Source organism: Paraphaeosphaeria sporulosa (genome assembly GCF_001642045.1).
Source record: "Paraphaeosphaeria sporulosa strain AP3s5-JAC2a unplaced genomic scaffold CC84scaffold_5, whole genome shotgun sequence".
In the NCBI taxonomy this organism is placed as follows: domain Eukaryota; kingdom Fungi; phylum Ascomycota; class Dothideomycetes; order Pleosporales; family Didymosphaeriaceae; genus Paraphaeosphaeria; species Paraphaeosphaeria sporulosa.
The window spans coordinates 1399349-1426897 of NW_017253364.1; the positions used below are offsets into that span (position 1 = coordinate 1399349).

A 27549-nucleotide genomic window follows, 5' to 3' on the forward strand; every position below is an offset into this window, starting at 1 on the left:
CCCAGGCCATGCATCGAGCGTGATGAGGGACGCGGACACGTTCATGGCGCATTGTTTTAGCTTGTTGGTGGCTCCTTCCTTGCCTTCTCGCACGTCATCTTGGTGCGCCCCACCTCCTCATCAACACAGAACATGCTCCCGCCTCTTCACCTCATTTTCGATAATCCGAAGTCTCTGTCGTTGGTTTCGAATACTCGCGTGAAACAATGCGGCGCTATGCGATGTGGCGACCGATTGGTGGGAGTTCTCGCTCCAGTTTCGAAACAGCGGAAGTGGACGAACTGGCAATCTCGCTTCTCACCCTCAGACTCCACCCGCATAATCGGGTGTTCTATCGACGCCACCGCACCAAAGATGCACCACGTATCCACCGTGAGCCTCACGACTACGCTTGATTCGGCAACCGCTTGAACTGTTGGCGCATGGTGCAGCGGCTGTCATCCCACGTCCACGGGTGCCCTGGCACCATCCATCAACCTCTGGCGCGCGGTACGGGAATGGATGGAACTACTTTGTATGCGAGGAATTCGAGGGCTGGCGATCATGGAAGCCGAAGATCCAGGGGCCATGGCAATGTATAAGAGTTTCCCTGCCGCCCCACGTTTTTCTTTTCCTCGCAGGCAAGTCCTACACGACTAACATTCGTTTACTTCGTCCACTTTCACTCTTTTCCAACCACATTCATTCATTTGTCGTGATCCGGGATCACCTACTTGCTTTGTACAATGTTCTCCAAGACCATCCTCGCTTCCTCCCTCATTGCGGCTGTGTCCGCTCATCAGAACTTCCACCAGTTCTGGGTCAATGACGAGACTCCCGGCTACCAGGTCGGCATCCGGATGCCGCCGTCCAACAGCCCCGTGACGGATGTCACGAGCGAAGATATCGCATGCAACGTCAACGGACAAACCGGCGTGGCCGACACTGTTGCCGCCAGCGAAGGCGACACCATCAAGGTTCAGTGGGATCAATCTGGCCACCCTGGCCCAATCACCCACATGCTCTTCGGTCCCGTTGACAGCGCGAAGGCTGCGACCGGCGTTGGTTCGTGGTTCAAAATCGACGAACTCGACTACGTTGACGGCAAGTGGGCCAACGAGATTATGGGCGCGGCCAACATGACGCACGAGTTCAAGCTTCCTACGGGTCTGCCCAGCGGCGAGTATCTCCTTCGTTCGGAGATGCTTGCGCTTCACGGCGCGCAGACCGTCGGCGGAGCCCAGTTTTACATTGGCTGCGCTCAGCTCAAGATCACCGGCACCGGCAGTGACGGCGCTTGCGGTCCTGAGATCAAGCTCCCCGGTGCGTACAACGCTGAAGATGCCAACATCTACATCCCCAACGTCTACAACGGCTTCGACCCCACCAACTACACTGCCCCGGGAGGACCTGTTGGCAGCTGCGGCGGCTCTGGCTCCACCGCGCCTGTGTCGTCCAAGCCCTCTAGCAACAGCACCACACCTGCGACCTCAGCCGCCGCTGCGTCGAGCGCTGCTGTATCCACAAGCGTCAGCATCGCCTCCAATGTTGCTGTATCCGATGTAGCCGCTCCCACCTCGAGCGCCCCGGTTGCTTCCGTCACAGCTGCCCCTGGCGGTAACACCACTGCCTCCGCCCTTCCCAGCCTCGTCTTCCCCAGCACGTTCCAGACCTCGGTCGTTGCTGCTCCCAGCACTTTCCAGACCTCCGTCATCGCTGCTCCTACCAACAACACTGCTCCTTCTGCCCCAAGCTCCACTGGCTCTGTCGGAACAATAAAGAAGTATGGCCAGTGCGGTGGCAGAAACTATCTTGGTGCTACGAGCTGCGAGAGTGGTTCGACCTGCACTGTGATGAACGACTATTACTCGCAGTGCGTGTAAGGGTGTCGATGGGACACGGGTGGCGGAGCATAGGACATTACTGATGGTGATGGAGAACTAACTTCTTGTATATATATATCATACTTTCTCTGGTCCAAACAATATAGGCCTGTACATTCTTCAGCCACTTCCCCATCCTGCAGTCTATCGTGTTGCACTAGTGTGCCTCGTACATCTTAGCGACCCTTTCGCGCCCCAATTTGCCGTCTCTCAGCCTTCATCCCCATCCCCGAGCAATGTTCCTAATCCCTGCTCCAATGCCACAGCTCGCCTCGCCGCCCACCAGAATTCATCGCCGGCCAAGAGCACGCGGACCGCGCGGAAGAAGTGGTATAACATAAGCATGGCGCGGGGATCCCGGGCGGCAATCTTGCCACCAAACAAACCACGGCTCAAGATGGGGAAGCAAAGGATGTGGCGGGCGATTCTCGTTGATATTGATGTAGCGGACGAGGTAAGCTGAGATGATGAGTAGATTCTGTGCGATATTTGGGTTAGGTGGAGGAGGGGCGTGAGTGCGGCAATGACGGCCGTATATGGGGAATTATCTGCAGTGCTTTGGTGATCTGATTGCTTGCTGGTGATCGGATCGTCGGCATAAGTTGACGCGACAAGCGAGAGATCTTCAGGCACGACTTTGCGTTCGCATAGAAAGAGGTCGCGCATCTGGGCTGCGGTAGCTGCATCAACGGGCACTGCGTCTGACAGCGTGCCGTCGTTGACCAGCCACTGCATCACGCTCGACCGGTGTACATCGCTGGGTTCGAAGCATCCCAGAAGAATGTTCTTCAAGCTCGCGCTGTAGGTGAATAGCGCGTCAGTCCCGGGATCGTATATTCCACCATCTTCCCCTGCATCCTCTTCTTTGCCAGAAAGATGGCGGACATTAGCCCACAGCTCGAACTGCAGTAGTAATGCTGTCGCCATGAACACGTCGATATTCGCTTTTGAGGACTCCACACTGAGTGAGCTGCGGAAGCCAGAAAGTGCGTACGTTAGATGTGTGGATGCCACGCCAGCATAGTGTGATGTCCGCTCCCTGCAAAGATAGGATAGATGCCGTGCGGATATGCAGAGGATGGCGTGGAGGAGGAAAGGGAAGGAGAAAGATAGATGCGTTATAAGGTGCCAGACGGGGCCGGGCAGGAGAAGTGTTGAGCGAGTGTAGGTCTGGAAGTGGTGGAAGAGCTTGACGTTTGTGAGGGTCAGACGGGCATTGGTGGGTAACAGGTGTTGGAGTACTGGAGTGCGAGGTTGTTGTATGACGGAGTTCTGGGATGATCTCTTGGAAACGCGATCATGTATATGGTTCCGGGCCCGTGAGCAGTGCTCTTTTCGCTGAACACAGTTTGAGCATGGGAAAGCTTCGTTGCACTATCGTGCGTCAGCCCGAGAGCATTAGAAGGTCTTGTTGTACTAACTTTAACGCGACGCCTTTTGCAAGCTGCACAACCATTGTTGGATTTTGAATGCGCGCGTCGCTCCCGGTGAGCATCTTTCGCTAGGAACTCTGGGACTTCATGAAGGACTGGGTAGTGATTGGAGGTAGATGAGGGAGTGAGGATGAAGGTGCTGGTGAAGCTTTGCATATTTCCCGCGCTGCCTTCTTGAGTGATATGGGAGGACTGACTGCTCGTGTCGCAGGTTAACCCATTGTGGTTCGTATGTTCTTTTCTGGGAAGAGTGATAGAGAGCGAACTCTATCTCCTATCTCCGCATGGCGCTTTCCCAATTGGCCTCGTATCGCTCGAAAAGGTTTAGCGCAGATTGACCATCAGCAATAGGTCTACCGCAGATGCTTCATCCACTCTTCTTGTGGAAATTGGCATAATCGAAGACGCCAACTTGCACAGTACCAAGGAAATTCTATAAAGACAGCCATCTTGCTCTCAAAGCCTTCCATATTTCTCCTGCGTTCAGTGGTGCATCATGGTCGCCTTGGCCGAAGTCATCGCTTCAAACAAACGTATCGCAACATCCTTTCCTGATGGACTTATCGCCGTATTCATTGGAGGTACCAGCGGGGTCGGTGAATACACCGTGAAGGCCTTTGCTAGATACGTCACCAAGCCGCGCGCTTACATTGTTGGACGGTCCGAAGAGGCGGCCGACCGCATCATCAATGAGTGCAAGAAGCTCAATGCTCAGGGCCACTACGAATTCATTCAAGCAGATGTGAGCCTCATACGCAACATCGATGGTGTATGTCACCATATCCAGAGCAAGGAGAGCGCCATCAATATCTTGTTCCAAAGCCAGGGATCGATGGGGTTCACAAAACGTGTGTCCAGTCCTGGCTCCATCATTGAGTAGTAACGCTTATCTAGTTCATAGAGACTTCCGAAGGCCTGCCCTTAGTCGCAGCTCTCGCCGTCCACGGCCGAACACGCTTCATCCTAAACCTCCTTCCTCTTCTCCAGAACGCTCGTCACCTGCGCCGCGTCGTCAGTGTCGGAGCAGGCTCATTCGAAGGGCCCATAGACACAGACAACATATCCGGGGTTGGTTTTCCTATTCGAAAGTGGCGTGATCAGTTCGCTTCATGCATCACGCTACTTCTCGCCAAAGTAGCGCAACAAGCTGCGGATGTTGGCTACGTGCATACATGTCCCGGTGTTGTGGAGAGTGGCATAATGCGCGATATGGAACCTACCTTACAATTGAGGATCATGGTGGCCATCACGGGATTGCTCGCACCGCTGCTCAATACGTCGCCGGATGAATGTGGGGAGCGTCAGTTGTTCGCAGCTACTAGCGCCAGGTATGGGCATAAGAAGAGCCAGCATGAAGCTCTGGGTGTTCCAGTAGAAGTTGCTGTGGGCCAGGCTAGGGGTATCGACGGACAGATGGGCAGTGGAGTTTACTCGACATATGTAAAGGGTGAGAGCGCGCCACTGAAGACGGAACGACTATTGAGGGACCTCAAAGCGAGTGGTGTGGCGGAAAAGGTATGGCAGTATGTGCTATCCGACTCTGTTAAGGTCACTGGAAAAGAAAGGATGATGTAGAAGTGACAACATACAGGATGGGCAGTGGGCAATCTGTAGTCAATGTCGATCACCAGAATCAGGCCATACATCGTAGTGAAAACGGCGTAGCATTTGGTTTTGACCTACAGATCCATGAAAAGAATCAAATTTATTATCTAGTAGCCAATAGATACAGGCTTCTGGTCGCTTCCATACCCGCCCACGAAGTATCCCTCAAACCCGCTCACACCCTTCCCGGTGCGGTTCGTGGGAGGCTGAGGCCAGTTTTCAAGTATGACTTGGTCGCCAGTTAAAGTGAAGTTGAGCATAGTCAAGGGTTTGTTGTCGATGAGCAGAGAGTAGTCACCAGGGTACAAGACCTTGTTGCCCTTTTCGTCGACGCGCGCCAACGATCCAAGGGTGAGGTTAAGGTTGGCGGTATCCGAAGAGCCTCCGTTGATGGCGAAAAGACGCTGATACGAAACAAGCGACTTCTTCGGGTGCGGCGCAGGGCCAAAGTTACCAGCGAGGTAGGCAAGGGTGACGTAGTCTGAAGTTGTCTTTCCCGTGTTGGTGACTTCGACCTGGACCGGTGCGCCGAAGGAGCACAGATCAGGATACTTTGCGTTCGAGTCCTTGCAAATGGTCATCAGATCCGAGATAGCGTAGGAAGAAGATGTGTTAGACTTGATAGAGGCAGTAAAGTTGGTGTAGTGCAAGCCAGTTCCGAACTCGAATACAGCAGTGCCGTTGTACCACTTATACGTGCGCCCAGGGTTGCTACGGCCTGGCCTAAGAGACATGTCTGTCATGGGCACCTCGTTGATGAAGGACGCCGGGTACTGGGTTGTAGGCAGGCGACCTGCCGGCGCGGCCTTTCCAGTGATGATGTCCAGGATAGCAACGCCTCCGTCTTGCCCAGGGTAGCCGCCCCAAAGCAATGCCGAGATGTTGGGGTTGTTTGCAATCGGCGACGAATCAATTTGTCCCCCACCCATCTGCACGACGACCATTGGCTTACCTTGCTGGGCAAGTTGTCCGATCACGTCAAGCTGTGCGCCGGTCCATGCAATAGAGCCGCGGTCCATGCCCTCTGCCTCGACGCCGTTGTTGATACCACCAACGTAGATGATCACATCGCTAGCATCGGCGGCCGGCCAGATCGAAAGCCATGATCCAGTAGTTGGGTCACCCTGGCCCCCGGGTCCTTGGGCATAGTTGACTGTGACGTTGAGCTGTTGGGCTGCCCAGAGCGGGCTGTGGAGATAGGTCGAGATGCCCGCATAGTTGCCCAGTAGGTCGGATGTAGCATTAGCCCAGTCGCCAAAAAGGCCGAGAGACGTGGACGAATCCAGGGACAGGGGTAGCACGCCATCGTTCTTGAGCAGGACAATGCCTTCTACCGCAGCCTTGTAGGCAAGCTGTTGCGAGGCATTGGTTGCCACAGACTCAAAACCGAGTTGGCGGTAAGGCTGGTTCTCAGGCGCGTCAAAGTACCCCAAACGAACCAAGGACGAATACTGGCGGACCAAAGCCTGGTCAAGCACAGTCTCGTTGACCAATCCCTGGGCAAACGCACTGGGTAGGTGGTCAGGCATGTAGGTACCGCAATTGACATCCGTACCGGCGATGAGCGCATCGGCAGCAGCTTGCTCGCGGGAAGAGCTCCATTGGTGAGGTAAAAAGATATTTTGCACAGCATCGCAATCACTAGTAACCCACTGCTCTTCGTTCGTCCAGCCCCAGTGCTCACGAAGGATGGTCTGAAGAAGGTAAGGATCGGCACAAGTCGGCACGCCATTTACGGAATCTAGTACTCGTTAGAAGGATGATTCTGGAAAAATCACAGAAAGCTTACTGTAGGAGCACATGAACGCTCCGACATTGGAGTCACGTGCACAGCTCTGGAAGGGGGGCAAGTAATATTCAACAAGATCCTGCTGCGAGATCTGAGCGTCGAATTGGTACCGGAGGTTGCCATTCCAGCTTTCGACGTCATACCCTGTGGGAGGATAAGATTTCGAACTCGCGTTGTGCTCCTGCTGTAAACTTACCAGCAAAGTGCTTGCAGGTGGCAACGACTCTCTTATACGGGTCGCTGGCATCGCCTTGCAGTCCTTTGATCAAGGCGTGGACATATGATGAAAGATGGTACGGATCCTCTCCAGGTGTTTCTGCAATACTCCGTCAGTTCAGTCATCGTAGTCTTGCATCACCGTGGCTTACCCTGTCCTCGGCCCCATCGAGGATCCCTAAAAGGGTTAATGTTCGGCGTCCAGAAGTCAAGACCCGTCCGGTTGGCGTTGTTGAATGCTCTGGCCTCGGTCGATATCACAGTAGCCACAGCTGTTATCAGCTCGTCATCGAACGCTGCACCCATAAGAATAGGTTGCGGGAACGATGTCGAGTAGCTGTAGTCGCCCTCATCGGAAAAGTTGGTGAAAGGTCCAGCTATGCCGTGAAGCCCCTCAGACCACCATTCGTAGGGCGGTATACCCAGGCGAGGAACACCTGGTGCAGTGCTGCCCGTGGCGTTGATTTTCTCCTCTAGCGTATAGAGTGAAACCAAAGCCCTGGCTCGCTCAGCCGGTGCTGTAGATCAAGTCAGCCGAGATCATATAGAACACTGCCGTGAGATTCATACATGCGGATGTGTTGCATAGAGTGTTGTTCTTCAGCGGGCCATTAACACAGTCAGGGAACAGCGCGTAAGCGCTACCTGCCCAGAGAAGCGTGAGGAGGTGACCGCGATTGACTGGCATGATGAAATTAATAGCTGGAATGCAAGGTATAGCAAGAGCTGGTGCCTACTTGACTTGATATCCTTATACCTCGTTCATGAACCACAAATACCGCACCGCGGAACGCGAAAACACTCCGTTACAACGGATGCGGGGTGCTGGGGAAGCTGATGCTCGGGTATGACGACATGAACACGCGTTTCGAAGCCGAACCCACCAAGAAGCCAAGTGCCGGGTACCATCGTGCCGCAAATGCTTGTGCTCAGCTTGGGGCACAGACGGTGATTGTTGTGAGGGGTTTGCGCCGTCTTTCGACTAGTAATCAAAATTAGGTGTCATTGGCCAACGGTTTAGGCAAAATAGATGATCTTCAACTCCGAACTAACATTGGAGCCGTAGCGGTGCGCTAGCCACAGATCGAACTCCATTTCTCGCCAATGCTCCCAATGTCTTGTTTATTATTCTATTCGGAGGTTTAAGGCAGGCACAAAAACGTGGAGTATTGTTAGACTAAACAAATTGGGATGGTCGCATATCGAAACTGGAGTAGTTACGTCCGCGAACAGCAAGGGTTGAGGATGCACCGCTCCTGCTCTCCATTTGTGAGCTACTTGGTCTCGGTCGTAGGTAAGCTTCTGCTTACGAATCCCAAGATCCGCACCACGCGAAAGCCTCCGATCTACAAAAACAAAAGCCAGTGGTAAATTGACTCAATCAGCCCTCAGCGCCAAAATTGTCTGACAAGCGACATCTCAATACCTCGACATGGGTGGGCACGTGGATTCGGCCTCTAGTTGACAACAAACACCTGGACGCTGACCCTTGGCCTTCATAGGACTAGAATGGTGGAAATTTTGTAGGTGGTGGGATGATATGCCTTGTAGACCTGGAAAGCACCCTTGATGCCCTGGATAAGCCCGAAGAAAATGGACAAGCAAAGAATCAACACAACGTAGTTCATGCCTCATCGGGAGAGGAATGAGTTGCAGAACACAAAAACATGTAATGGATCTACGTGACTCTGTACCTCTGCACGAGACATTGTATTCGTACCGCTGTAAGATCTTTCGCGCCTGGTCTGGTATGGAATTGAGCAGGTCGTAAGCTGCGCAAGACCATTCCGAGTATGCAGATAAGCGATAGAACTCGTAGTGAGACGCTACAGGGTGTAAGGGTGTACATCCTGAATACGCTCAGAACATCAATCCAGCTGGTACCCAGATTGCAATGTTGCACCAAAAATATTGACACGATAAACGACAAGTACTGTCCAAGAGGCAGAACGCCGGGTAGCGTTAGGTGCCAACTTGAATACGAGCATTAATTGCATCTCACCAGCAGAACACCGGCAAGTGACGGCTGCACTATCCGACCCACTCGAGGATGATGCTATCCCACAAGATACCGCGCCACTGAGTGTACCTATCAACCGTAAAACTCAGCACGTTCCGCCCATTATGCAGATTCGAGCCCGGAAGCTCAAACTGCAATAATCGCCACTCTCCACTGGTCGTCCCAGATCGATACAGTGCCGGGTCATTCGTCTGAGTGTCCTTGTTAATAGTGCCAATTGTTGTATTCCCGTTTAGATATATCGTGAGTCCAGTGCTCTGCGAGTAGCCCGCCAAAGATAGAGAGAGCAAGGCGGTTGCGCTAGGGTTTGGGCGCGTGGTATTGAAGACTACATCCCACGTGCCGAGTTTCGAAGAGGCATAGTACCAATCCGACGTTTTCGATGTGCCGACCACGAAAGTTAGGTTTGCAGGTCCTTTCTCGGTGAGTCCATGCTGCCTTGGGGCGCCGCCATTCCTGAAACCAAGTGCTTTCTTGTCAAAATCACCGATTTGAAAAACGCTAGTGCGATTCTGTTGGACTTCCCAGGTCAACGTACGCAGGTTCGTAGTTTTCCCTTTCGTGATGCTGACGCTGCTTGTCGTGAAGTTTGTGTACACATCGCCGAGTGCTCCGCCGTTCGACCATGCGTATAGCCCATATTTTCCCGTGCGCAAGTGATCCAGAGAAAACTTTCCGGACGCGTCCGCATACGTGGTGTAGTAGTAGTTGGCGCCCTGAACAAGCGGACGAGTCGATGTATCGGTATCGCCAAGGAATATTGCAGCCCCCGCAGCAGGGCGGCCGTCGGATAGAACAAGTTTACCTTTGATGTTACCCCGTGAATGATAAGCTTCGTCCTGGAGAAAAGGATATGGCCAGTTTTTACGCTCTTTTTCAGCACGCTTGTGTGCATCGGCTACCGAGCCGTCATTCTAGCATATTGTTAAAAGCGGTGTCGCCACGCGGCGGAACTGAACGACCTACAAGATACCAAAGCCACGGGCCCCAGATTTTGCCTACAGGCTGGGGAACAGCGTTGCCAATCCTAAAGTGCGAAGTATCCTGCACAACGTTGAGTTGCACAGCGTCGCCTTTCGATGACTCGCGATGTACCTAAACCCGTTAGTCTCAGTTGCTTTTGTGTTCCGGCGTTCTTGGTACGGATACAAGACAAGATTTGCAACATCGAATTATGGTCTATCTCGAACCTTTATATCAGGGAGAAGCAACTTACAGTCAATGTCTGACTCAGTTGGGACCCTGGCTGATACTCATATGACGGATGAATGTACCACGAGCCAGTCTTATCGCCGTACACGCCTACGAAATCTCTTTCGCGCACATAATTCGAGAAGTCGTACTTGGTAATATACCTATATCATGTCAGAGAAAGTAACAGAGAGCGATCGATCTGCGTACGATCCATCGGCAAGTTGGAAGGTCTCGTCTTGCACTTTAGTCGCATTTGCATACAGAGAGAAGTCTGGAAGCGGTCCATCTTTGGTTGTGGTGTAGCCCTTCGTGAATCTTGCCGGGTCCAGACGCCACAAAGTACGGAAGATGGATATATCCGGGAGCGCTTTGTTGACGAAATATTGGTAAGCGCCAGCAAGGTCAGGATATATAACCCAGTGAAGCTCTCCGTATGTGGATGAGAAGCTGATATCGATATAATCAGGAGCATCTGACACGATCTGGGCAGAGGTATACTGAAGGTTGGATTCACCATCTGCATATATTAGCACTATCAAGTCGCAGATTCATCAGGGAACGCACCATATCCCGCGTAATGACCCGGTGCGCCTTTAACAGCATCTGAACCCTGGTATTGCAAGTTTGTAGCGTAGGTCTGACCTTGTGTTAGATTCCATATATCGTTGCCGAATATCCATGACGTCGAATTGATCTGTTGCAGGAAAGGCCCTCTGGCAGAAGCTGGGCTGACGGCAGCAGCAAAGCCGACGAGGAGATGAGCTCTCATGTTGGGGTAGTTCTTCTGACTGGCAATTCAGTGGCTTTTTCTAATTGCACATCACCATTTATGTCTTCTATGACTGAGCACGCAATCCCGATGCGATAAAACGATCACCCCTGCGATTTGCACAGGGACGCGTGGGTGGATCAAAGCTTGTTCGAAAGAAGCTGCTCCCTACGCATGCCCTACGGTTGACATGCAAGGATCGCGCGGCTCGACCGTTATCGCAATGGCGAAGAACATGGACTGGAGAATTTTTCCGGTGCGATAGGCACGTGTCTATGTTGTGTGGAGATGAGCCACGCGATCTGAGCAAAGCCCAATTCTGTGCAAAATACGCTTTGTCTTTTTGGCCTAGCAAATTTCGTAGCGCTTCACTACGCCTCTACCCAAGGGGATTCCAACAGACTTACATTAGGGCATATTTGGATGTATTTTCCCAAGATCTGTTACCAGCACGATGTTGGCTATGAATTTGATATGCGTATGGGAATCGGGTGATAGGTGGGAAATCGGGATAAATGTCACCGAGAACCCGCTACTCGCTCGGAGGTACCTTGCAGATCATTTTAAGTAGTGGATGACGCATTTCGCCTCATCAATTGCACGATTGAGACAACTCGAGAATTATTGTATAACTTAAGAGATAAAGGCGTGCTCAAAATTGAGAAATCTAGTACTTTAGGTGCCTAGACAAACTCCGTCAGTAACCTACAGCGAAATTCGACATTCGAAATGCACTTGCCAGCAATCAGCATCCTTCTTGGGTTTGCAGCCACTTCAATGGGCGAAACACTATTGTACCGCAATACCTTCAACGATACATCAGCACTCAACGGATGGGTTGCCGAAGGCCCAGTCAATGCCACTGTTTCCAACAACACCCTCACGCTCGCAGGCGCAGGCGGTCCAGACGACTACTTTGTGTACTGGGTACGCGAAGTCTTTCCCGATCAAATCCGTATCACATGGGAGTTTCAGCCAATCCAGGAACCGGGACTGGCTATGTTCTTCTTCGGTGCAACGTCTGTTGACGGCGGAAGCATCTTCGACCCGTCCTTGAAGCCACGTAACGGTTCTTATCCGCAGTATCATTCTAGCGACATTCGTCTCTTGCACGCTTCATACTTCCGTCGAAGGTGGCCGGAGGAGCGGAATTTTCATGTCGCGAATCTGAGAAAGAGTCCTGGGTTTCATTTAGTGGCGCAGGGTGCGGATCCTATTCCGTCGGTCGAGGACGTGCAGGGAGTGTATTACAAGCTCGAAGTTGTGAAGGACAAACGGGAGGTCACATTTAAGGTCAATGATCTGTTGCTATTCTCCTTTGACGACACGAAGACGAATACTGGGCCTGTGGTCAGGGGAGGGAGAATTGCACTTCGCGGTATGCAGCCGCTTATTGCAAATTATCGCAATCTTGAAGTTTGGAAGCTTTAGTGCTGAGATCGCTGTTCGGATATGTCGTACTAATTACAAGTCAACCCAATCTTTCTAATGCAGCACTACCATACGTTGTTTCTCTAGTGCTGTCAGGTTCCCTTTCCGCTGCGTTTGATGCTGCCAAACTTCTCCACATCCGCCTAATACCTTCATATCCACCTCCCCCATATCAGTTCTTGATATGTATGTACCTGAACTTGTCCTTCGACACAGTACGAGTGCCATATTTCTCTGGGTTGTTCCAATTGTACTCCTCAATTGTTACCGTCTTCTTCCCGACCTTAGTGACCCACGCGACATGGCCCGCCGAGCCTGCATCCGTCTGTGCGACACTCCCCACTTTGGGTGTCTTGTTGACCTTGACGCCAGCTTTCTTGGCTGCCTCATTCCACGTGTTCGCGTTGTGCCAGCCTTCGCCTTTGTAGTTGTTGGTAAACTTGACGCCAGCTTTGTTGAGGCGGTAGGCTACGAAGCTGGTGCATTGACCTAGAGTAAACTGTCAGAGGAACAGATGCATAGATACGACCGTGGAAGAGTGACGAATCGAAGGTTATTACGGACTAGGGTGCTAAGAATCTTAACGTACACCTGTAGAATTTCCAAGGATCCACACCTCCATTGCCGTTGCATTTTCCGGAGTAAGGGTAGTCATTGGCTCTCGTAACAAGCTCGCTTCGTGCGGCGAAGCCCTCATCTGTGGGAAGGGCAGAGGTAACAGCGGCTATTGCGCTCAAGATGACAGTGAATGAGAGCTTCATGGTGTAATAGTACGTGCAAATATCCTGCAATGTACAATGTAATTCTAGCTTGAGGTTGTTGCTGGGACCATAACCCCCTCAGAGGAACCTTATATAGTGTGAACGATGGAAATAGGCATGCGTGTGCAGATGCAAAGCGAGAGATGCGACCGTAATTGACATTGCTACTTCGCGAATACGAACGTTTTCAGGAACACGGCTCGTATTATCCTGGAGAGGCTGGCCCCCACACCGGAGATCTACAACTGCCTGCTTTACACGAACTCGTATTCCGGACAACGATCCGCAGCTGACTGTTCATGTCACACCGTAATTCTAACGCCGGACTATTTTTGTACTGATCCGCAATTTGTGATCCTAGCAAGGCAGCAGTCGAGACACAAAGTATGCCAACCAGGACTGTCACCGAGATGGGAAGAACAACATTGCGGTTTCGCTTTACACCAGACCGCTAGAAAAATCATTACCTCCTACAATAACCTCCGCAATCTATATCAGATCCGCACCTTACAGAACAATTGGTTTGGAATCAGGTCATTCCAAGCTCGCAAGCATCGTTGCCGACGGTACAAAGAACGTAGTCCCTGTCAGCGGGGTCGAATAATCCAATATACGATCATGCAGACCCGGCGGATTGCCCACATACATCCGTTCCAGCATCTTCTCAATGACCCACAACCGTCTGGAATACCCAATGAAATACGTCCCAAACTCCTTGCTCCCAGGCGACCCAAACGGCATATTGTCGCGCAAAATGCCGAACTCGTTACCGTCGTCGTCCTCGATCGTGGCCAGGCTCTTGTGACTTTGCTGCTTTCCCTCTGGCGCATCGTCTAGTTCGACGTTTTCGAGCTTGGTGCGTCCGATAATAGACTCTTGTTGTTCTGTGGACATCGACTTCCATGTTTTCATGTCGTGCACGTACTTTTGCACGACAACGTAGCTACCTCCTGCGGCTTCCGTATCCTCTTCTGCTATGAATACTGAATCGTCGACAGCAGGGCCGACAGGGTTCGCTGTTCCGTCTACAAAGCCCAGCAAGTCACGCACGTCAAAGTATCGGAAGCCGACAGTCTCGTCTATGAGTGTGACGGATTCACCAAGAGCATCCATCAGCTGTCGTTCGAATTCGAAGTTGAGGTCTCGTCTTTCTGAGCGGATGTGGAAGAGCAAGTCGCCAGGAGTCGAGACGGCAAGGTGTTTTGCCCCTTTCAACTCTTTGAAAGGACGCAACTCCACAGGCCGAGGGACGTCAGTGATGCGGTCCCAGACACGGCTACCAATCCCGGCTGTCACGGCAAAGGAGGCGGATGAGTCGCGGATAGCAACGTTCTTGGTTAGATCTGCGACGCTGGCGAGTGTTGATTTCACCATGCTCGTAGCTTCGTCTCCATCGTTGATTGTAAGTACGAGAAATGTTGCCGACGATGTGAGCGGCGCATCAACCCGTTGAGGTTCGATAAGGATACGGTGGCTCATGCTGGCTCTTCTGTTTGCCTGTCGTGGATTGAGACCTAGAGAAGATCTAGCAACGCGGAGAAAGGATGGCGCAACTGGCGTTACTGGATTATTATGGATACTATTGGAATTCGTCGTAAGTCGTTGTGCTTTAGGATGCCTGGATGCTGGGAGCGCAGCGAGAGAGCATTTGTGATAGGCTCGACTCAATATTTGACCACTCATCTCTTAGCAGTGGCACAGCGCATGCCCCGTATTTATATGGCCCGGAAACATGAAAGGAACAGCTGGGCTTCATCACGCTGTGCAGTGCTAAAACCAATGCAAGACGATGTGTAAGCTAAGTTCCGTGGTGTCCGATTGGTTGCCAGAGCTAGGTAGCTGCAGTGAACCGTTCTTGCCCCGCACTTTCGTTGAGCAAACCTCTCAACGCAGATTTGTGATAATAACTTCAACGCGTGTCGGAAAGCTGGCTCGCCTTAGTGCCCTTCCCCAGCGCAACTACAAGCATAATCTTCTTCCCTCACGATTTTCCAATCCTCTGTCTCGCCATCATCCCCGCCTTCCTTCACCTTCCACCACTGTAAAGGACACCCTTCAACACAGCCTCTTTTCCTTTCCTTTCATTAAGACTCGGATAGGATCGCCTTGTCCCGCCGCGAAGCACAGAATCCACTGAGAGAGAGAGAGCGAGAGGTTTTCTGCGTGCTAGGCTGGGGATGTTTAGGCCGGGGAAATTAAGGAAGAAATTGGATATGGGAATGTGCCGTGATTTGAGAAAAAGAGATCGGGGTCGTTGAATGTTAGAATGCTGAGAATGTCGCCTAACTAGAAGGCAGCTGTAAGGTGATATGTCATTTTTGAAGAAATCCTGCTAGTGCGATAGACGACATCTTATTGTTTGAAAATCTTATTGTTTGAGAATGCGATGAGCCCAGTAATCAAAAAGCTAGAAACATCAAGTCGAAGAGACGGATCCTAAGGAACGGATGAGTCTTATCAAGTTCATCTACACTGCAATTTTCAACGGTTTGAGTATGCTTCGTGCTCAATTTGCTGTTCTTCATGGCAGAAGGTTGACTAAGGAGTTGCCACATTAAGTCCATTTCGGATTGCATTGTCAAATGTGGTATTGTGAAGACGTGACACGTTCAGCTGCTGACGTTGGACGTGTAGATGTTAGTGTTCCTCGACATCGAACCAGAATCCTAGAGAGACGAAGTACATTCGGTGTTTCCCATTCGGCTACTTTGTTGGATCTCTCTGCTCTAGGTCGAACAGAACGCATTGAAAGGCAGCTGCCACGTTCATTTACAGGCATCTATGCCGATAAAAGAGCAGGCACGTTAGCACTAGCTCATGACCGTTCCGCATCTAACCGAATCATTTAAAAATCATGGAACATTTTCCACTGCACCAATAAATGTAATGATTCGTGTTCATGCATGATAAAGAGTTGTTTCAGTGTTAACCTTCGGATCTGGCATTTGCTGTTGGGATGTGGGCACCACGTAAATGTACGGGTCTGAGGAGCTGGATGCTTATCAAACACAAACTACAGATACAGTCTCTTCAGGCCGATACAGATACAGTGGGTGCATCATTGGGTATTCCGAAAAGCACGAAGTATGGCGCCACACTTGTGCACCGCCACCCTCAGGGACTTCGCGACCGCCCGACTTTCACACTGCAACCTCCGCATGTCGATCCCGTGCAACACCAGCACGTTCCACTTCCACACCGCAATTCGTTTCTGCACCAAGTGTCGTACGACGTTGCAGCCGTCATCACAAGACACCTAAGGGAAGCTGTGAGGCCGAAGGGGGAAGCTGGCAGACAATACAGCCTCGCGATTCGAGGGCGGCACGGCGATCCCAAATATTGTACAGTCCTCTCACGAGCACCGCGGAGGCGTGATCAATGCCTGTCGTGTGTCTCTATTGATCGCCATGGCGGCGCGCACTATTGGTGAACTCGGGGTACGAGGTGCGTTTGGGCGGCTCCATGTGGACAAAAGCCGGTTTCTTGGAACATGCGATTTAGCCACCTTCACGATGCAAACGCGACAATGGAATCTTGGTCGCCTTCAAACATCGCTTTTCGATGCAAAAGCCTAGGTATTGGTAACTTCGTGGGGGCTGCGGAGTGGTTTGGCGCTGCGCCGCACAGTAAATCTACAGCAGACGCCTCGGCTCTTGAAACTCGGAACTACGTCACAGGCGCTCGCAAGCGCGCGAGCATCGCGACGGAGAGACGCAGGGGTATTTCGGGCAGTGACCTCACCGCAACCAGGGTTGTTATAGATTGATCGACGTGCGACTGGGGGAGCGGCGTGAGTGGCATCGCTTATGCGCGAACTGGGACATGGACAAGGTGCAGCAAATCCAACGGCAGCAGTGCAAGTCGTCCTGCTTTTGGCTCGTCAGGTTGCGCCAGTGGCGCATTGGTTCCTGGTTGTGCACACAGTTCTTTGCTCTGCTACTCTCTTCCACCGTCCTCCCGACTGCTTGCTTCACCTTCACTTACGTGGGTTAACCTTCACTTACCGTTGCGCGCAAGACAGAGGCGGGCCCGCTTTCAGTTCGCACCTCAACTCGACACCCGTCACATTCATGGTCTTGTTTTCATAGCAATGGCAGTCACTTTTTACTTGCGCATCACTGCCGTCGTTCTGGCTGTGCTACAAACTGCCGTTGCGCAGCAATGCTGTGAGTTGGTCCGCGCTCGACCAAAGCTGAAAGAGCTCCACTGACAACTTCAGACTACCCCAATGGTAGCACGGCACCCGACTCTGAGAAGCCATGCTCATCTGCCGACGGCACGGCGTGCTGCCCGGATACGTGGGAATGCATGGATAACGGTCTCTGCTATAACCCAAGCGAGAAGATATACGGACGATACAGCTGTACAGACAAGGACTGGAAATCTTCAGGCTGCCCATCGAGCCTGTGCACTGGTATGCGCTATAGCACTCGAGCTTGCGGACAGTCGATTGACATTTCGCAGATGTACAGCAAATTGGGGCTGAGGCTGTATCGCAGTGCAAGGACCACGACAATCAGTGGTGTTGCGATGCTAACAGAGTTGATGTGAAGTGCTGCCAGGAAAGCCCACAGCCGAGGCCTTTCTTCGCGTTGCAAGACCCGAAGGCATACGGAACAATAGGAGGAAGCACTGGATCAAGCGCACCAAATCTGGCCACGATCATGGGCAAAGCTAGCGGGAGTGGGAGCAGCTCACCATCCTCAACAGCAGCACCTAATTCCGCCTCCGCAACCAAGGACTCTCAGTCTAATAGCGACGCCTCCTCCACAGCCGCAAGTACGCTAACATCCCTCTCAACCACCGTATCAACAGGCACCGCCGGGCCTACGACCATCGTGAAGACCGTCACCCAGCCTGCTTCTTCCACTGCCACTGGCGATCCCTCGCCCTCCGCAACTCCAGAGAAGAAAAACAACATCGGCCTCATAGTCGGATGCGCTGTCGGTATCCCGCTCGCCATCGCCCTTATAGGCATCCTGTTCTGGCTCTTCCGCAAACGCGCGCACCAAAAGGCGCAAGCCCAACCCTACAACACCTCCTCAACCGACGCCTTCACGCCCACTCCCGCAACTTCCGAATTCGCCGGCGGCGCAAAACTACACAAGAACGGCGCTCCGTCCAAGTTCGCGTCAACAGACCCAGGCGTGCCAGAGCTTGCAGGCGGCCAGGGCGTCGGCCCAGAGAGGCCTGTGTCCATGATCCCAGGAAAGGCAGAGATGGATTCAGGAGGCGGCTTCGCGCCAGGCACGGTACCGCTCGCACCGCATCTCGTTGGTGTAGGTGGTGGAAATGGCAACGGAGTGGGACATTCGCCGCAGGGCAGCTGGGGTAGTGCACCGCCAGGGTACTCGCCCGAGCAGCAGCAGCGCGCATCGTGGGCACCAAATTCCGATCCGATGGCTGGGCAGTACCAAGCGTACCGGCCAGGCGTAGATAATGTATCTGAGATGGCGGAGCTGCCCAGCGTGAGGACGCCGCCTGAGGTGGTGGAGCTGGGAAATCCGAGTCCACCTACGGCCACGGGTGCGAGGGAGTATCCCGGAATGGCTGAGGCAGGGGCGGGGGCGCCGAGGAGGTAAAACGTGAGGCTGGTCGTGCGTTTCGGCTCTAATTCACGACGATGGGCATGAGGCGCATGAGTGGTCGTGGGCACGATTTGAGGCAGGGATGATACCATTATGTACCACCAGGCATGCTACATCAGCAACACTGTGGCACGTAAATACTAATGAAGAAACGACAATTGCATTTCAATGCTCCATGTGCTACATTCATTTCGCGAGGAAGATAGGCAATAACATATGTTACGACAGTAGGCATACCGCAATATCGCTTCCTACGTTATCGTAAATGTTCGGCGCTATGCGCAAGAATGCACATACAGGTTCACCAGCGTGTGGGACAACTCACGGTACCATGCCTAGTGGCAGTAGCCTTATAGGCAATCAAAAGATAATGGACGTCCGGTCCCGGCCACGCACCAGCCACGATCTGAGTGGAGTGAACATCTGGAGACCCGGCTCTGCCTGTGGAAGCTACGTGCGGTTGCTACGATGGTGTAAAATATAGGCGGTGGCATGACCGTTACCAACCAAAAGCATCACAAGATTATGACGGCTCCCTCTCAGGGAAAGATCCAGAAAGATTCAACTGGCACCAGAACTGCATTTTGAGAATATTTCCACACGAGCTGTAGACATTCTTATTCCGAGATCTCGAGGTCGGCTGGCTCTCACGTCCACCAGGGCATCGCTGTGGAAAATGTACTGATTCGAGGAAGGCTCTTAGCGTCATCCAAATTTTGTGTGTATTGTAATCGGATCTCGCAATTGAATTTAAATCACCTGCGGTCTGAGCTCTTGTCCTGATCTCTTGCCTAGGCCCTTTTCGTCACGTGACATGCGCTACATCATGCTTGCTCGCTTTGTCTGACTGGACATCGTTTTGACCAACAAGCATTTTCGTGGTCCAAAAGTACATGACTGCTGGAATTGGTCAATTTACGGGACTGCGACCACCAAGAACTGATTTTCTAGTAGTCTCCTAACTTAGCTTCGCCCTATCAATATCGTTGGAGATCGTCCGACACGCTTCCCCGTGAACTCACTAAGGAAGAGCCCGGAAACTCGCTAGACCTAATTGGGAAGCTTCTATCCTGATGATACGATAATATTAAACGACGGGTGACCGCAACCGTAGAATCTCGCAGAAAGGTGCACAAGCGGGCTTCACGTGTGATTGACAGCAGGGAAGGCCAGGCAACGGATCGTTGAGCCCACGAATTGTGTATGACGTGGAAAATGCTAGGAGACGTCGAGAGGCATTTGAAATCGTCCAGATACCCATGGCGCAGATTAAGCCTAGGTATTCAAACACGAAAGTTTCCCACCAAGGCTAGAAAATCAAACCGTTCATACGTTAGGAAAATCTCCCACACGCAAGGGACAATCTCTAATTCCACATCCCATCACCACGAATGCCAGCTTTCCCATCATGGCCCAAAGCCCGCCGAGCCCGCCGAGCCCCTCGCAAGACGCCCTCTCTCATTGTCGCGTCGATAGCCTTGATCCTTCGAATGATTCAAACGAAGTAATGCACCTTTCGACCCGAGAAAGCGCAGAGCAGATCGACCAAGGCAAGCATCGGATTTGGGAAAGTCCAGGTGATCATCCCTCGAAGACGGTGAGCAAAAAGATCTAACAGTAGGACAGAAGATATAGAAGCCTTAAAGGACTCCGCACATGAGCGATTTGAAGACTTCCATGCCCAACTGGTAGTGTGGAATCATTTTACTAAGGGTCTGAACGGGAGTATGCAGAGGGCACATGAGCTGTTGGATCGTGGGGAGTATGACAAGGCGAAAGAGACTTTTGAGCGGGTGATTAGGACGACAGATCAGTTTCTGAAGGACCATCCTTCGTGACGATGGTAGCAGGTTGAAAAGGATGCCTTGTTTCTGGCAGTACTGAATCCTTCAAAACAATGAGTTTTAGTCCATGGAAAAGTCGCTTCTGACATAACTGCGTCTCATTAACTCTCTGAGCGATATCCTAGCTTGAGTGGAAAACACGAATGATGCTGAAGTAAGACACAATTTTTGTTACGCAGTGGCATCGCAAAGCTTAGGAGGAGAAGGGCAGTGAGCAAGGTTCGCATTACTGTCAAAGTCGCACAACCATCATCATTATCATCCTACTACTCTCGTCAAGTGCAAGTAAAAAAATCTCTGCGAGGAGATTCTTGTCCCTTCAACGCAATCACAACGCTATCAGCCCATTTATCAATCTCCTCCCAGTCTTTGTAGTCCCCCTCCTTGATTAATCCACAAGTCCATCGAGAGCAGCAATGAACATCCTCTTTATCCAGCTTTCCCCCTAAGACCACATGCATCACCACCCTCCCATCCAGCAACTTCTGCAGATTGTTGTAGATGTGGTCGTCTTCCCACTTCTGCCACCTATGACTGATGGGTTTAGGCAGCGCCTTCGGAGCGCCGACGGAGAATGCAAAGAGGGGCTTGGAGGTTAGAGCAGCTTTGTTGGCGGTGATGAAGGTAGTGGCGTCGGGGAGCCAGTGTGCGCCGTGGACCGCAGAGCCGATGACAATGGCGGTGTAGTCGTTCAGTGTGGAAACGTCGAAGGAGTGCATGTCGTGGCACTCGGCCGGCGGCATTTGCTCGGCGATATGAGAGGCTATGTGCTTCGCGACATCGGCAGTGCTGCCGTGACCGGTGCAGTAGAGAACTAAGATAGGCATCTCTGATAGCATCGAAGCGTTTCGTGTGAAATATTTTCCTATAGGTGGCACAGCTCGTGATCTCCTATATAAAACTTTTTGAAAGCGAATCAATATCTAATCCAGTGGCATGATCTCGCTCTCGTACCATAACGTAACATTACTGCTCGCGTGAGCTTTCAGTCAGGTGTGCATACAACATGGAAAGCTTGATATAATGGATAGTATGCCCTGAGTACCTGAAGTTAATTTTGATATCGCATGAGCACAAGCCTGCCAGGGGCTCCCGCGCCGTCCACGGGTGTAAACGGTACCCTGATTTTCAAAACCTACGTTGCCGGAAACCTGTCGACATGTGAAGACGAAAAACAGGGCTATCGCATACGAGTCTTCGTAGCCCGCACGACTCCATTACAATTGAGGTCAGGGGCGCGAAATACACCCCTCAGGTTGCTGTAGTCGCAAATTTGGCGCAGATGATCGTACGTCACGTGGTACCCTCCATCTAGTGCCAAACGTGGCAAACAAAACCAAAATTGACCGAGAGGAATATATAGAGCTAGTTAAGAAGATGGAGTTTCAGAAGCGGGGGAGTGGCTTAGTGAAGAGCTAAGTCACGTGTGCGCCTATTAGTCCAGGTGATGGCATGATCAGACCACCAACAAATGACCCTCGGCCGACAGAATCTCCTGTTCTTAGATCACCAAATTGTTGAGTTAACGTTACGTGAAATCTCGATTTCTGACCATTGTGCAAGGCAGATTGACTCGGAATGCCCTCAGACTTCTTATCTCGTTACCTGCCGACCGACCCCTGATAAATGTGCTTACTCTCCTACAAGAGTTGTAAGAGCGTGCCACTTCTCAGCATACTATTGCTGTTCATACAATCGCATCACTCGTACTTACCGAATCTGCTGCAATGAGAGCACGACATACATTGGCCAGAACAATCTCCCAGATATGAAGAAGGTACCGAAACCAGAGCTCCATAAAGCAACAAAAGTTATTGCGAGGCTTAAACACACTACCATATGCGGTACAGACCTGCACACCCTCGAAGGCGGCGTTCCAACGGTGTTTGAAGGCCGCATCTTGGTATATAAAGGCCGCAAACCTGTTGAATAAGAATGTTAATAAGTCATTTTCCATAACTACAGGACCTCGCAAGGATGATTCAAAGAAAATGACCCCGCAGCAGAGCCATTACAATAAGACTTGTCGACACAATCACGACGCCTATGTTCCTCAAGTCTCTCGAGCTGCGCAAACTGCCCACTGAGAAGATTGTTACGCACGAGCTTGAGTTTGAGGAAACGACGAAGCCAAACAAGTGCTTTGGAAAGGCGAACGCGAATAAAGCGCTTAAGTGGTTGATTAGTTTCTTTAACGCTATGAGACAGATCTTGGTGGCAATCATAGAACCCCGAGATACTTATCCCTCTTCCAGTGCTACAGGGAACACTTCAAGTACCAATCAAAATCCTATCTGATTGGACCGTCACCATTCATGGCGAGAAAGTCTACTTCCAATTCCCCTTGGCGTTAACACCCGCCGTAACCTCCTCAGAACGAGTGACATAGATGTCGGACTTCACATTGATTCCTCTTCCATTCTCCCCCTGTCCATCAGAAGTATCCACGCCGCTTCTCTGGATGCTGTGTAGAAGATATGCGTCGCGGCCTGGGCGCTGCTTGCTGTCATCAAATCCACTTGACCCTGCATACTTCTGACCGGTCGACACGATAGTTCTCGATAGCGATGGAAGGTACTTTTGTACAAAAGGCTTGAGACGAGCCACTGTGGCGTTGTTAGATGAATACCATGTGTAATTAAGCGACAAATGGCTTACAGCTGGCACCTAATATGCCGATGTTCAACTCAATGGCTGATAGCACCCCGACTCTAGCTTGGCACCACGTAATGTCCGGGTTGTCCTGAATGTCGGCCACGAACTTTGTCCTGATGATAGATGCAACAATGCACAACGAGCCCAAAGTCATCAGTATTCCCACTGAAATCTTCTGGCGCATTGGCATCTGAAGTTGGTGGACCAAAGGAATTGGCAAAGCGATGACCAGCACGTCCGATATAATGTTCAAAGCCGCATGCCCAGTGCCGGCACGGGTGAGACACTTTACGCTTCCATGCAGCGGATCGCAAGGTCCGGTCACCAGGACCGTGAGGACGACCGTGTATGCTACGATGCAGATACCGAGAATCAGGGCGCTTATCTTGCCCCACTTCGCCGCATAGACTTGATAGATGAGTGTCAAGACTGATAGCTTGGTGAGCGTAGGTGTCCAGAAGTAGGTCACTGACATAGCGACGAGTTGCTATCCGTAGAGTTTCCTTTAGTACATTGGGAACCAAGTAGCGGTCATGGAGAGATACCCACCTGGAAATAGCCAGTAATCTCTGTTGCCTCGACATTCCACAGGTGATTCCCGTAGCCATATTTGATGGCTAAGTCGTATCAGCACTCGATCTCAAGCAATAGCATTCTCAAAATCTTTGGCCTCCGGTATTGTCTCACCGATCATCGTGCAGGCGATCGACCCAGCGCCTACGCCCCAAGAAGAGATCAAGAAGACTGGAAATTGATAGCGTTAGTGGTGGATGCAAATGGACTCGGTGACATCTTACAATCGCCCCAGTCCGTCCTTCTGTTAATGAAAGCTGAAGTATACACTCTCAGGCCCAGAAAGACAGTTGCAATGGCGTATGTGGACAGGTTCGCAGCAAACAGTGCAATTTGCAGAGACGTGTATCCGCCATCGAACACTGCATGTTCGCCTTCAGGGGCCGGCATCACACCCTGTGGTTGTGAGTCCCCCATTGTGGTCGACTATCGAGGCTTCCCGAGGTCAATGGATCCTTTCGATGGGCGATGCTACTGAATGCTTGGTAAATGTTGTGAGCATCGCAACGGGAATGATCGCGAGGCTGCGGTCATATCACTCCTGTGGGGATGGCAGATAGCATTCCCGATTGGCACCTCAAGAACTGCCAAGCTGGAATTGTCCAAGTTGGTGGCTTGGGGGTGGGGCCAGGTATCAGAATGAGTGCAGACGATTAGGGGTCTGGTTAAATCCTACTTGCAAATCATCACCAAAAGGAAAAACGTTGGCGCGTCTGGAGTAAACTCCACTGGTTTGAAAATACATTGTGCAAGTGCTATCGTACGGGTTCTCTGACTCGAGGGAATATTTGTGCTAGGGGTTTACCACTAATAGCTAGTGAAGGACGTGTGTCCCTGCAATTTTCTCCGTACGTACGCAGACGTGCATGGGTGCAGCGTTGCACCGAAGACTGCCAACGGCGCCTCCCGTATACTCATGTTCCACGATTGGGTCTCTGTAAACCGAAAGTCCGTGCGCTGCAGATCCTAATCTCACCCGTCTTACCGGGGCAGCTACCCATGCTGCGAAGCTTCATGCAAAACAGAAAACGCGACCGAGGTTCGACTTCCCCATGCCCTTATTCCAATCCCATGTCCCCAGAGCAGCTACTGCTTCTTCACTTTCTCCCATTTCCTGAACCTGGTCTTCCCTTCGTAATTTTACAACCGCCACGACTTATCCAAATCGGGCACTGTTCGGGGGGACTGCTTACGCGGCTCAACTGTTTGCGGGGCGAAAAACAGGTGGAACAGGTTCTTAGATACGCGTAGCAGTCAGCGAACAACCTACTTCGCTGTTTGCTTGCTTCGTGTGTGCTCACACACCTCCCAGTACCCCATCTGAGATCCAATATGGCGGCCCATGAGACCCATTCGAACATGGCTGCTGAGCATGATCTAGTCGTTCCATTGCACTACTTCGATAATAACACCATGTTCACAAGCATCACAATGCACGCAATTATGGTTTACGACGAGATTCTGGACCCCGAAAGGCTGCGGGCCACTCTGTCACAATTGGTTGAACGTGAAACATGGCAAAAGCTGGGCGCAAGACTGAGGAAAGGAGTAAGTCCATCAAAGATGTACTTGTAAAAAGATTGATGATAGGACGCTGACCCACGATAGAAACATGGACATGATCTACACGTGCCGCGAAAATTTTCTTCGAGCCGCCCAGCTATCGCGTATAGACATGTTTCTTTGGATATGTTGAAAGCAGAGCACCATGCAGCATCTCTCATACCCAGCTCAAAGTCAGCGCCCAAGGAACGTCCTGCACTTGTCGGAAATCCCGAAGACTGGACTGAATTATGCTGTGGAGCTGACGCGCCAAAAACAAGTGCGGACTATGTGGGCTCGGATCGGCCCGTTACTGGTCTGCGTGTAGTGTCGTTCAAGGACGCCACCATCGTTAACATTCACTGGCTTCATATCGCGGCTGATGCCATGGCACTAAAAGCTATTCTGGACAACTGGGTGTTAGTTCTTGAAGGCCGCGCAGCCGAAATCCCATCTCAATATGGGTTCGACGAGGATCCGCTGCGTGAGCTTGGACTTCATACTACAGAGCCGTTTGACCTCGCCGGCTTGGAGCTGTCAAAATGGGGCACTGCAGCGTATGCGCTGAGGAATGGCTACAGCATTGCTTTGGCGAAGAAAGAGAGCCGCACTGTCTGTATTCCTGCCCTGTTCATGGAAAAACTTCGAAAGACCGCACGCCAGGAGTTGAATGATCAGGGCAGAAGGGAACAATTTCTGACTGACAATGATATCATCACAGCTTGGTTCTCGCGTCTCGCCTTCTCTCACTTGCCCCCCGAGAAGCCAGTCACTATCATGCAAGCCATGTCTATGCGACGCGCGCTAGAGCAAGATCTGTTGCCCCCAGGCAGGCCATTTGTGTCGAATTGTCTCACCTTTACGAGCGTCCTGAAAACCAAAAATGAAGTTGACATGTCCCTGGGACTTCTGGCAGGGGACATCCGGCAGGGAGTCAATAAGCACGGCACGCGCGAGCAGATTGAAGCTTACAACGGCATGGTCAGGGCCAATGCGTGGCCACTTGGTCCAATGCCTGTGTTCTTTGGCCAGTCAAACATGCACCACATAGGATATTCGAACTGGAAAAAAGCACAAGTCAACTTGGTGGATCTCTCAACAGCCTGTGTAACCAAGAGAAATTCCCCCCTGTACCCATCTTTTGTTACGCAAATACAGGGCGGCATAGCTTACCCTGACGGCTTTATCATCACCGGCGAGGATGCTCAGGGTAATTATTGGCTTGAGGGATACCGGCCCGGCGGACTGTGGTCACATGTAGAGAAACTGCTCGAGAGGGACATTGCTTCCTAATGGTCAGCTTAGGTGAAGGCTCTTCGGACCAAGAGTATTATAGACGAAGTGGCTGTATGTAGGGGCCTCATTTGTGTAACAACATCTGGAACCTTTCTAGCAAGTACTAGAGGTGTGTGGTGCCTGACAAGTCACTCGGTATCGTCCAGCATTACACCGCTTTAAAGACGAGCCTAAAAGAAAATCTGGTGGCGTTATGGCATCCATGTATGGGCGTTGAGATTCGCCAAAACTAACCCTGGCATAGCTCGTGACAGATTACATTACTCGTACACGAGCAACGGCTCGGTTCATGCTCCAATCGCCGATCTAGCGAAATTTTGGGACGAGTGAAATTACCACGTAGTGATAGGCGCCTTACTTCCCTCAATGAGACAAAAACGCAGCTTTGATTGGTTTCCTGAAGTGACAATAATCATACATCGGGTTACTTCCGATGCATCCAGACCGGTATCTGGCAGTTGGCTAACATGCATACGCAGCTGGGATTTGGCTCCCTCCGGTGTAACTGAGGCTCTGGCAAGTACCAATGCTCTGGTCCTCATCCTGGCCAGGACTTCTCTGACACAGTCCATTCGATGCTGTTCACATGTATTGACGGGGAACTCGAACGTGCCCAGGTCACAAGACCTTAGATACAAAAGCCTTGACTGACAAACGCTTTGTGATGATGCGTACTGTGGCAGATCAATGGGTGTTTGCTCGAGGAGGGTCCGAAGCCCAAAGGCCCCACGAACACGTCAGCTAAGCGTGGAACTCGCCCTGGAATTGGATTTCCCAAGGCGCGGGTCATAACTCCGACCCAATACGTTCGGCCGGATACAAGATTTCACGGGTGCCTTTTACGATCTGCGAATGTGCGGTCAAGTCAGAGCCGTGAAGGATTCCGCCCAAGCATGACTGGGCAAGCCCCGGTAAAATGCGACGATTAGCCTGTGATACGGGATTGACGGCGTTTCGGTCCCAAATCTGGT

At 51.6% G+C, this 27549-nt stretch overlaps 12 protein-coding genes across 12 annotated transcripts; 5 read left to right on the forward strand and 7 right to left on the reverse strand.

Annotated features, from left to right (window-relative positions):
• The first annotated feature begins 463 nt into the window (after positions 1 to 463).
• Positions 464 to 1994, forward strand: CC84DRAFT_739218 (uncharacterized protein). The gene has a single exon (XM_018187245.1). It carries the CDS (start codon positions 726 to 728, stop codon positions 1860 to 1862), a length of 1137 nt encoding a protein of 378 aa, XP_018036229.1. The 5' UTR covers positions 464 to 725; the 3' UTR covers positions 1863 to 1994.
• A 1-nt stretch (position 1995) lies between these two features.
• CC84DRAFT_739156 (uncharacterized protein) lies at positions 1996 to 3621 on the reverse strand. Its single transcript, XM_018187243.1, has 2 exons — positions 3284 to 3621; positions 1996 to 3236 (listed from the first exon to the last, which is right to left on the reverse strand). The coding sequence occupies exons 1-2, from the start codon at positions 3449 to 3451 to the stop codon at positions 2073 to 2075; spliced, it is 1332 nt and encodes a 443-aa protein (XP_018036230.1). The 5' UTR covers positions 3452 to 3621; the 3' UTR covers positions 1996 to 2072.
• A 72-nt stretch (positions 3622 to 3693) lies between these two features.
• On the forward strand, positions 3694 to 4887 carry CC84DRAFT_1119375 (putative short-chain dehydrogenases/reductase). The gene is made up of 2 exons (XM_018175549.1): positions 3694 to 4145; positions 4199 to 4887. Exons 1-2 carry the CDS (start codon positions 3792 to 3794, stop codon positions 4868 to 4870), a joined length of 1026 nt encoding a protein of 341 aa, XP_018036231.1. The 5' UTR covers positions 3694 to 3791; the 3' UTR covers positions 4871 to 4887.
• Positions 4888 to 5007: 120 nt separating this feature from the next.
• On the reverse strand, positions 5008 to 7593 carry CC84DRAFT_1217168 (glycoside hydrolase; the record flags this gene model as incomplete). Its single annotated transcript, XM_018182870.1, has 5 exons — positions 5008 to 6641; positions 6690 to 6833; positions 6886 to 7005; positions 7058 to 7423; positions 7476 to 7593. The coding sequence occupies 5 exons, from the start codon at positions 7591 to 7593 to the stop codon at positions 5008 to 5010; spliced, it is 2382 nt and encodes a 793-aa protein (XP_018036232.1).
• A 1295-nt stretch (positions 7594 to 8888) lies between these two features.
• Positions 8889 to 11334, reverse strand: CC84DRAFT_1145574 (uncharacterized protein). Its single transcript, XM_018176516.1, has 5 exons — positions 10684 to 11334; positions 10327 to 10636; positions 10142 to 10280; positions 9892 to 10020; positions 8889 to 9839 (listed from the first exon to the last, which is right to left on the reverse strand). Exons 1-5 carry the CDS (start codon positions 10886 to 10888, stop codon positions 8937 to 8939), a joined length of 1686 nt encoding a protein of 561 aa, XP_018036233.1. The 5' UTR covers positions 10889 to 11334; the 3' UTR covers positions 8889 to 8936.
• A 122-nt stretch (positions 11335 to 11456) lies between these two features.
• On the forward strand, positions 11457 to 12451 carry CC84DRAFT_1244505 (DUF1961-domain-containing protein). The gene has a single exon (XM_018184155.1). It carries the CDS (start codon positions 11618 to 11620, stop codon positions 12317 to 12319), a length of 702 nt encoding a protein of 233 aa, XP_018036234.1. The 5' UTR covers positions 11457 to 11617; the 3' UTR covers positions 12320 to 12451.
• On the reverse strand, positions 12364 to 13080 carry CC84DRAFT_1259216 (CHAP-domain-containing protein; the record flags this gene model as incomplete). Its single annotated transcript, XM_018184891.1, has 2 exons — positions 12364 to 12808; positions 12909 to 13080. The coding sequence occupies 2 exons, from the start codon at positions 13078 to 13080 to the stop codon at positions 12492 to 12494; spliced, it is 489 nt and encodes a 162-aa protein (XP_018036235.1). The 3' UTR covers positions 12364 to 12491.
• Positions 13081 to 13614: 534 nt separating this feature from the next.
• Positions 13615 to 14559, reverse strand: CC84DRAFT_1217172 (Dyp-type peroxidase; the record flags this gene model as incomplete). The annotated part of the gene is made up of 1 exon (XM_018182871.1): positions 13615 to 14559. The coding sequence occupies one exon, from the start codon at positions 14557 to 14559 to the stop codon at positions 13615 to 13617; it is 945 nt and encodes a 314-aa protein (XP_018036236.1).
• A 2281-nt stretch (positions 14560 to 16840) lies between these two features.
• Positions 16841 to 18816, forward strand: CC84DRAFT_739315 (uncharacterized protein). The gene is made up of 3 exons (XM_018187246.1): positions 16841 to 17246; positions 17300 to 17494; positions 17545 to 18816. Exons 1-3 carry the CDS (start codon positions 17171 to 17173, stop codon positions 18660 to 18662), a joined length of 1389 nt encoding a protein of 462 aa, XP_018036237.1. The 5' UTR covers positions 16841 to 17170; the 3' UTR covers positions 18663 to 18816.
• A 1790-nt stretch (positions 18817 to 20606) lies between these two features.
• CC84DRAFT_1164303 (flavo protein) lies at positions 20607 to 21513 on the reverse strand. The gene is made up of 2 exons (XM_018178460.1): positions 21467 to 21513; positions 20607 to 21413 (listed from the first exon to the last, which is right to left on the reverse strand). The coding sequence occupies exon 2, from the start codon at positions 21337 to 21339 to the stop codon at positions 20788 to 20790; it is 552 nt and encodes a 183-aa protein (XP_018036238.1). The 5' UTR covers positions 21340 to 21413; positions 21467 to 21513; the 3' UTR covers positions 20607 to 20787.
• A 956-nt stretch (positions 21514 to 22469) lies between these two features.
• On the reverse strand, positions 22470 to 24157 carry CC84DRAFT_1244517 (uncharacterized protein; the record flags this gene model as incomplete). Its single annotated transcript, XM_018184156.1, has 5 exons — positions 22470 to 23118; positions 23171 to 23654; positions 23717 to 23784; positions 23855 to 23911; positions 23965 to 24157. 5 exons carry the CDS (start codon positions 24155 to 24157, stop codon positions 22841 to 22843), a joined length of 1080 nt encoding a protein of 359 aa, XP_018036239.1. The 3' UTR covers positions 22470 to 22840.
• Positions 24158 to 24686: 529 nt separating this feature from the next.
• On the forward strand, positions 24687 to 26760 carry CC84DRAFT_739375 (uncharacterized protein). Its single transcript, XM_018187247.1, has 2 exons — positions 24687 to 25288; positions 25349 to 26760. Exons 1-2 carry the CDS (start codon positions 25073 to 25075, stop codon positions 26573 to 26575), a joined length of 1443 nt encoding a protein of 480 aa, XP_018036240.1. The 5' UTR covers positions 24687 to 25072; the 3' UTR covers positions 26576 to 26760.
• Positions 26761 to 27549: the final 789 nt, after the last annotated feature.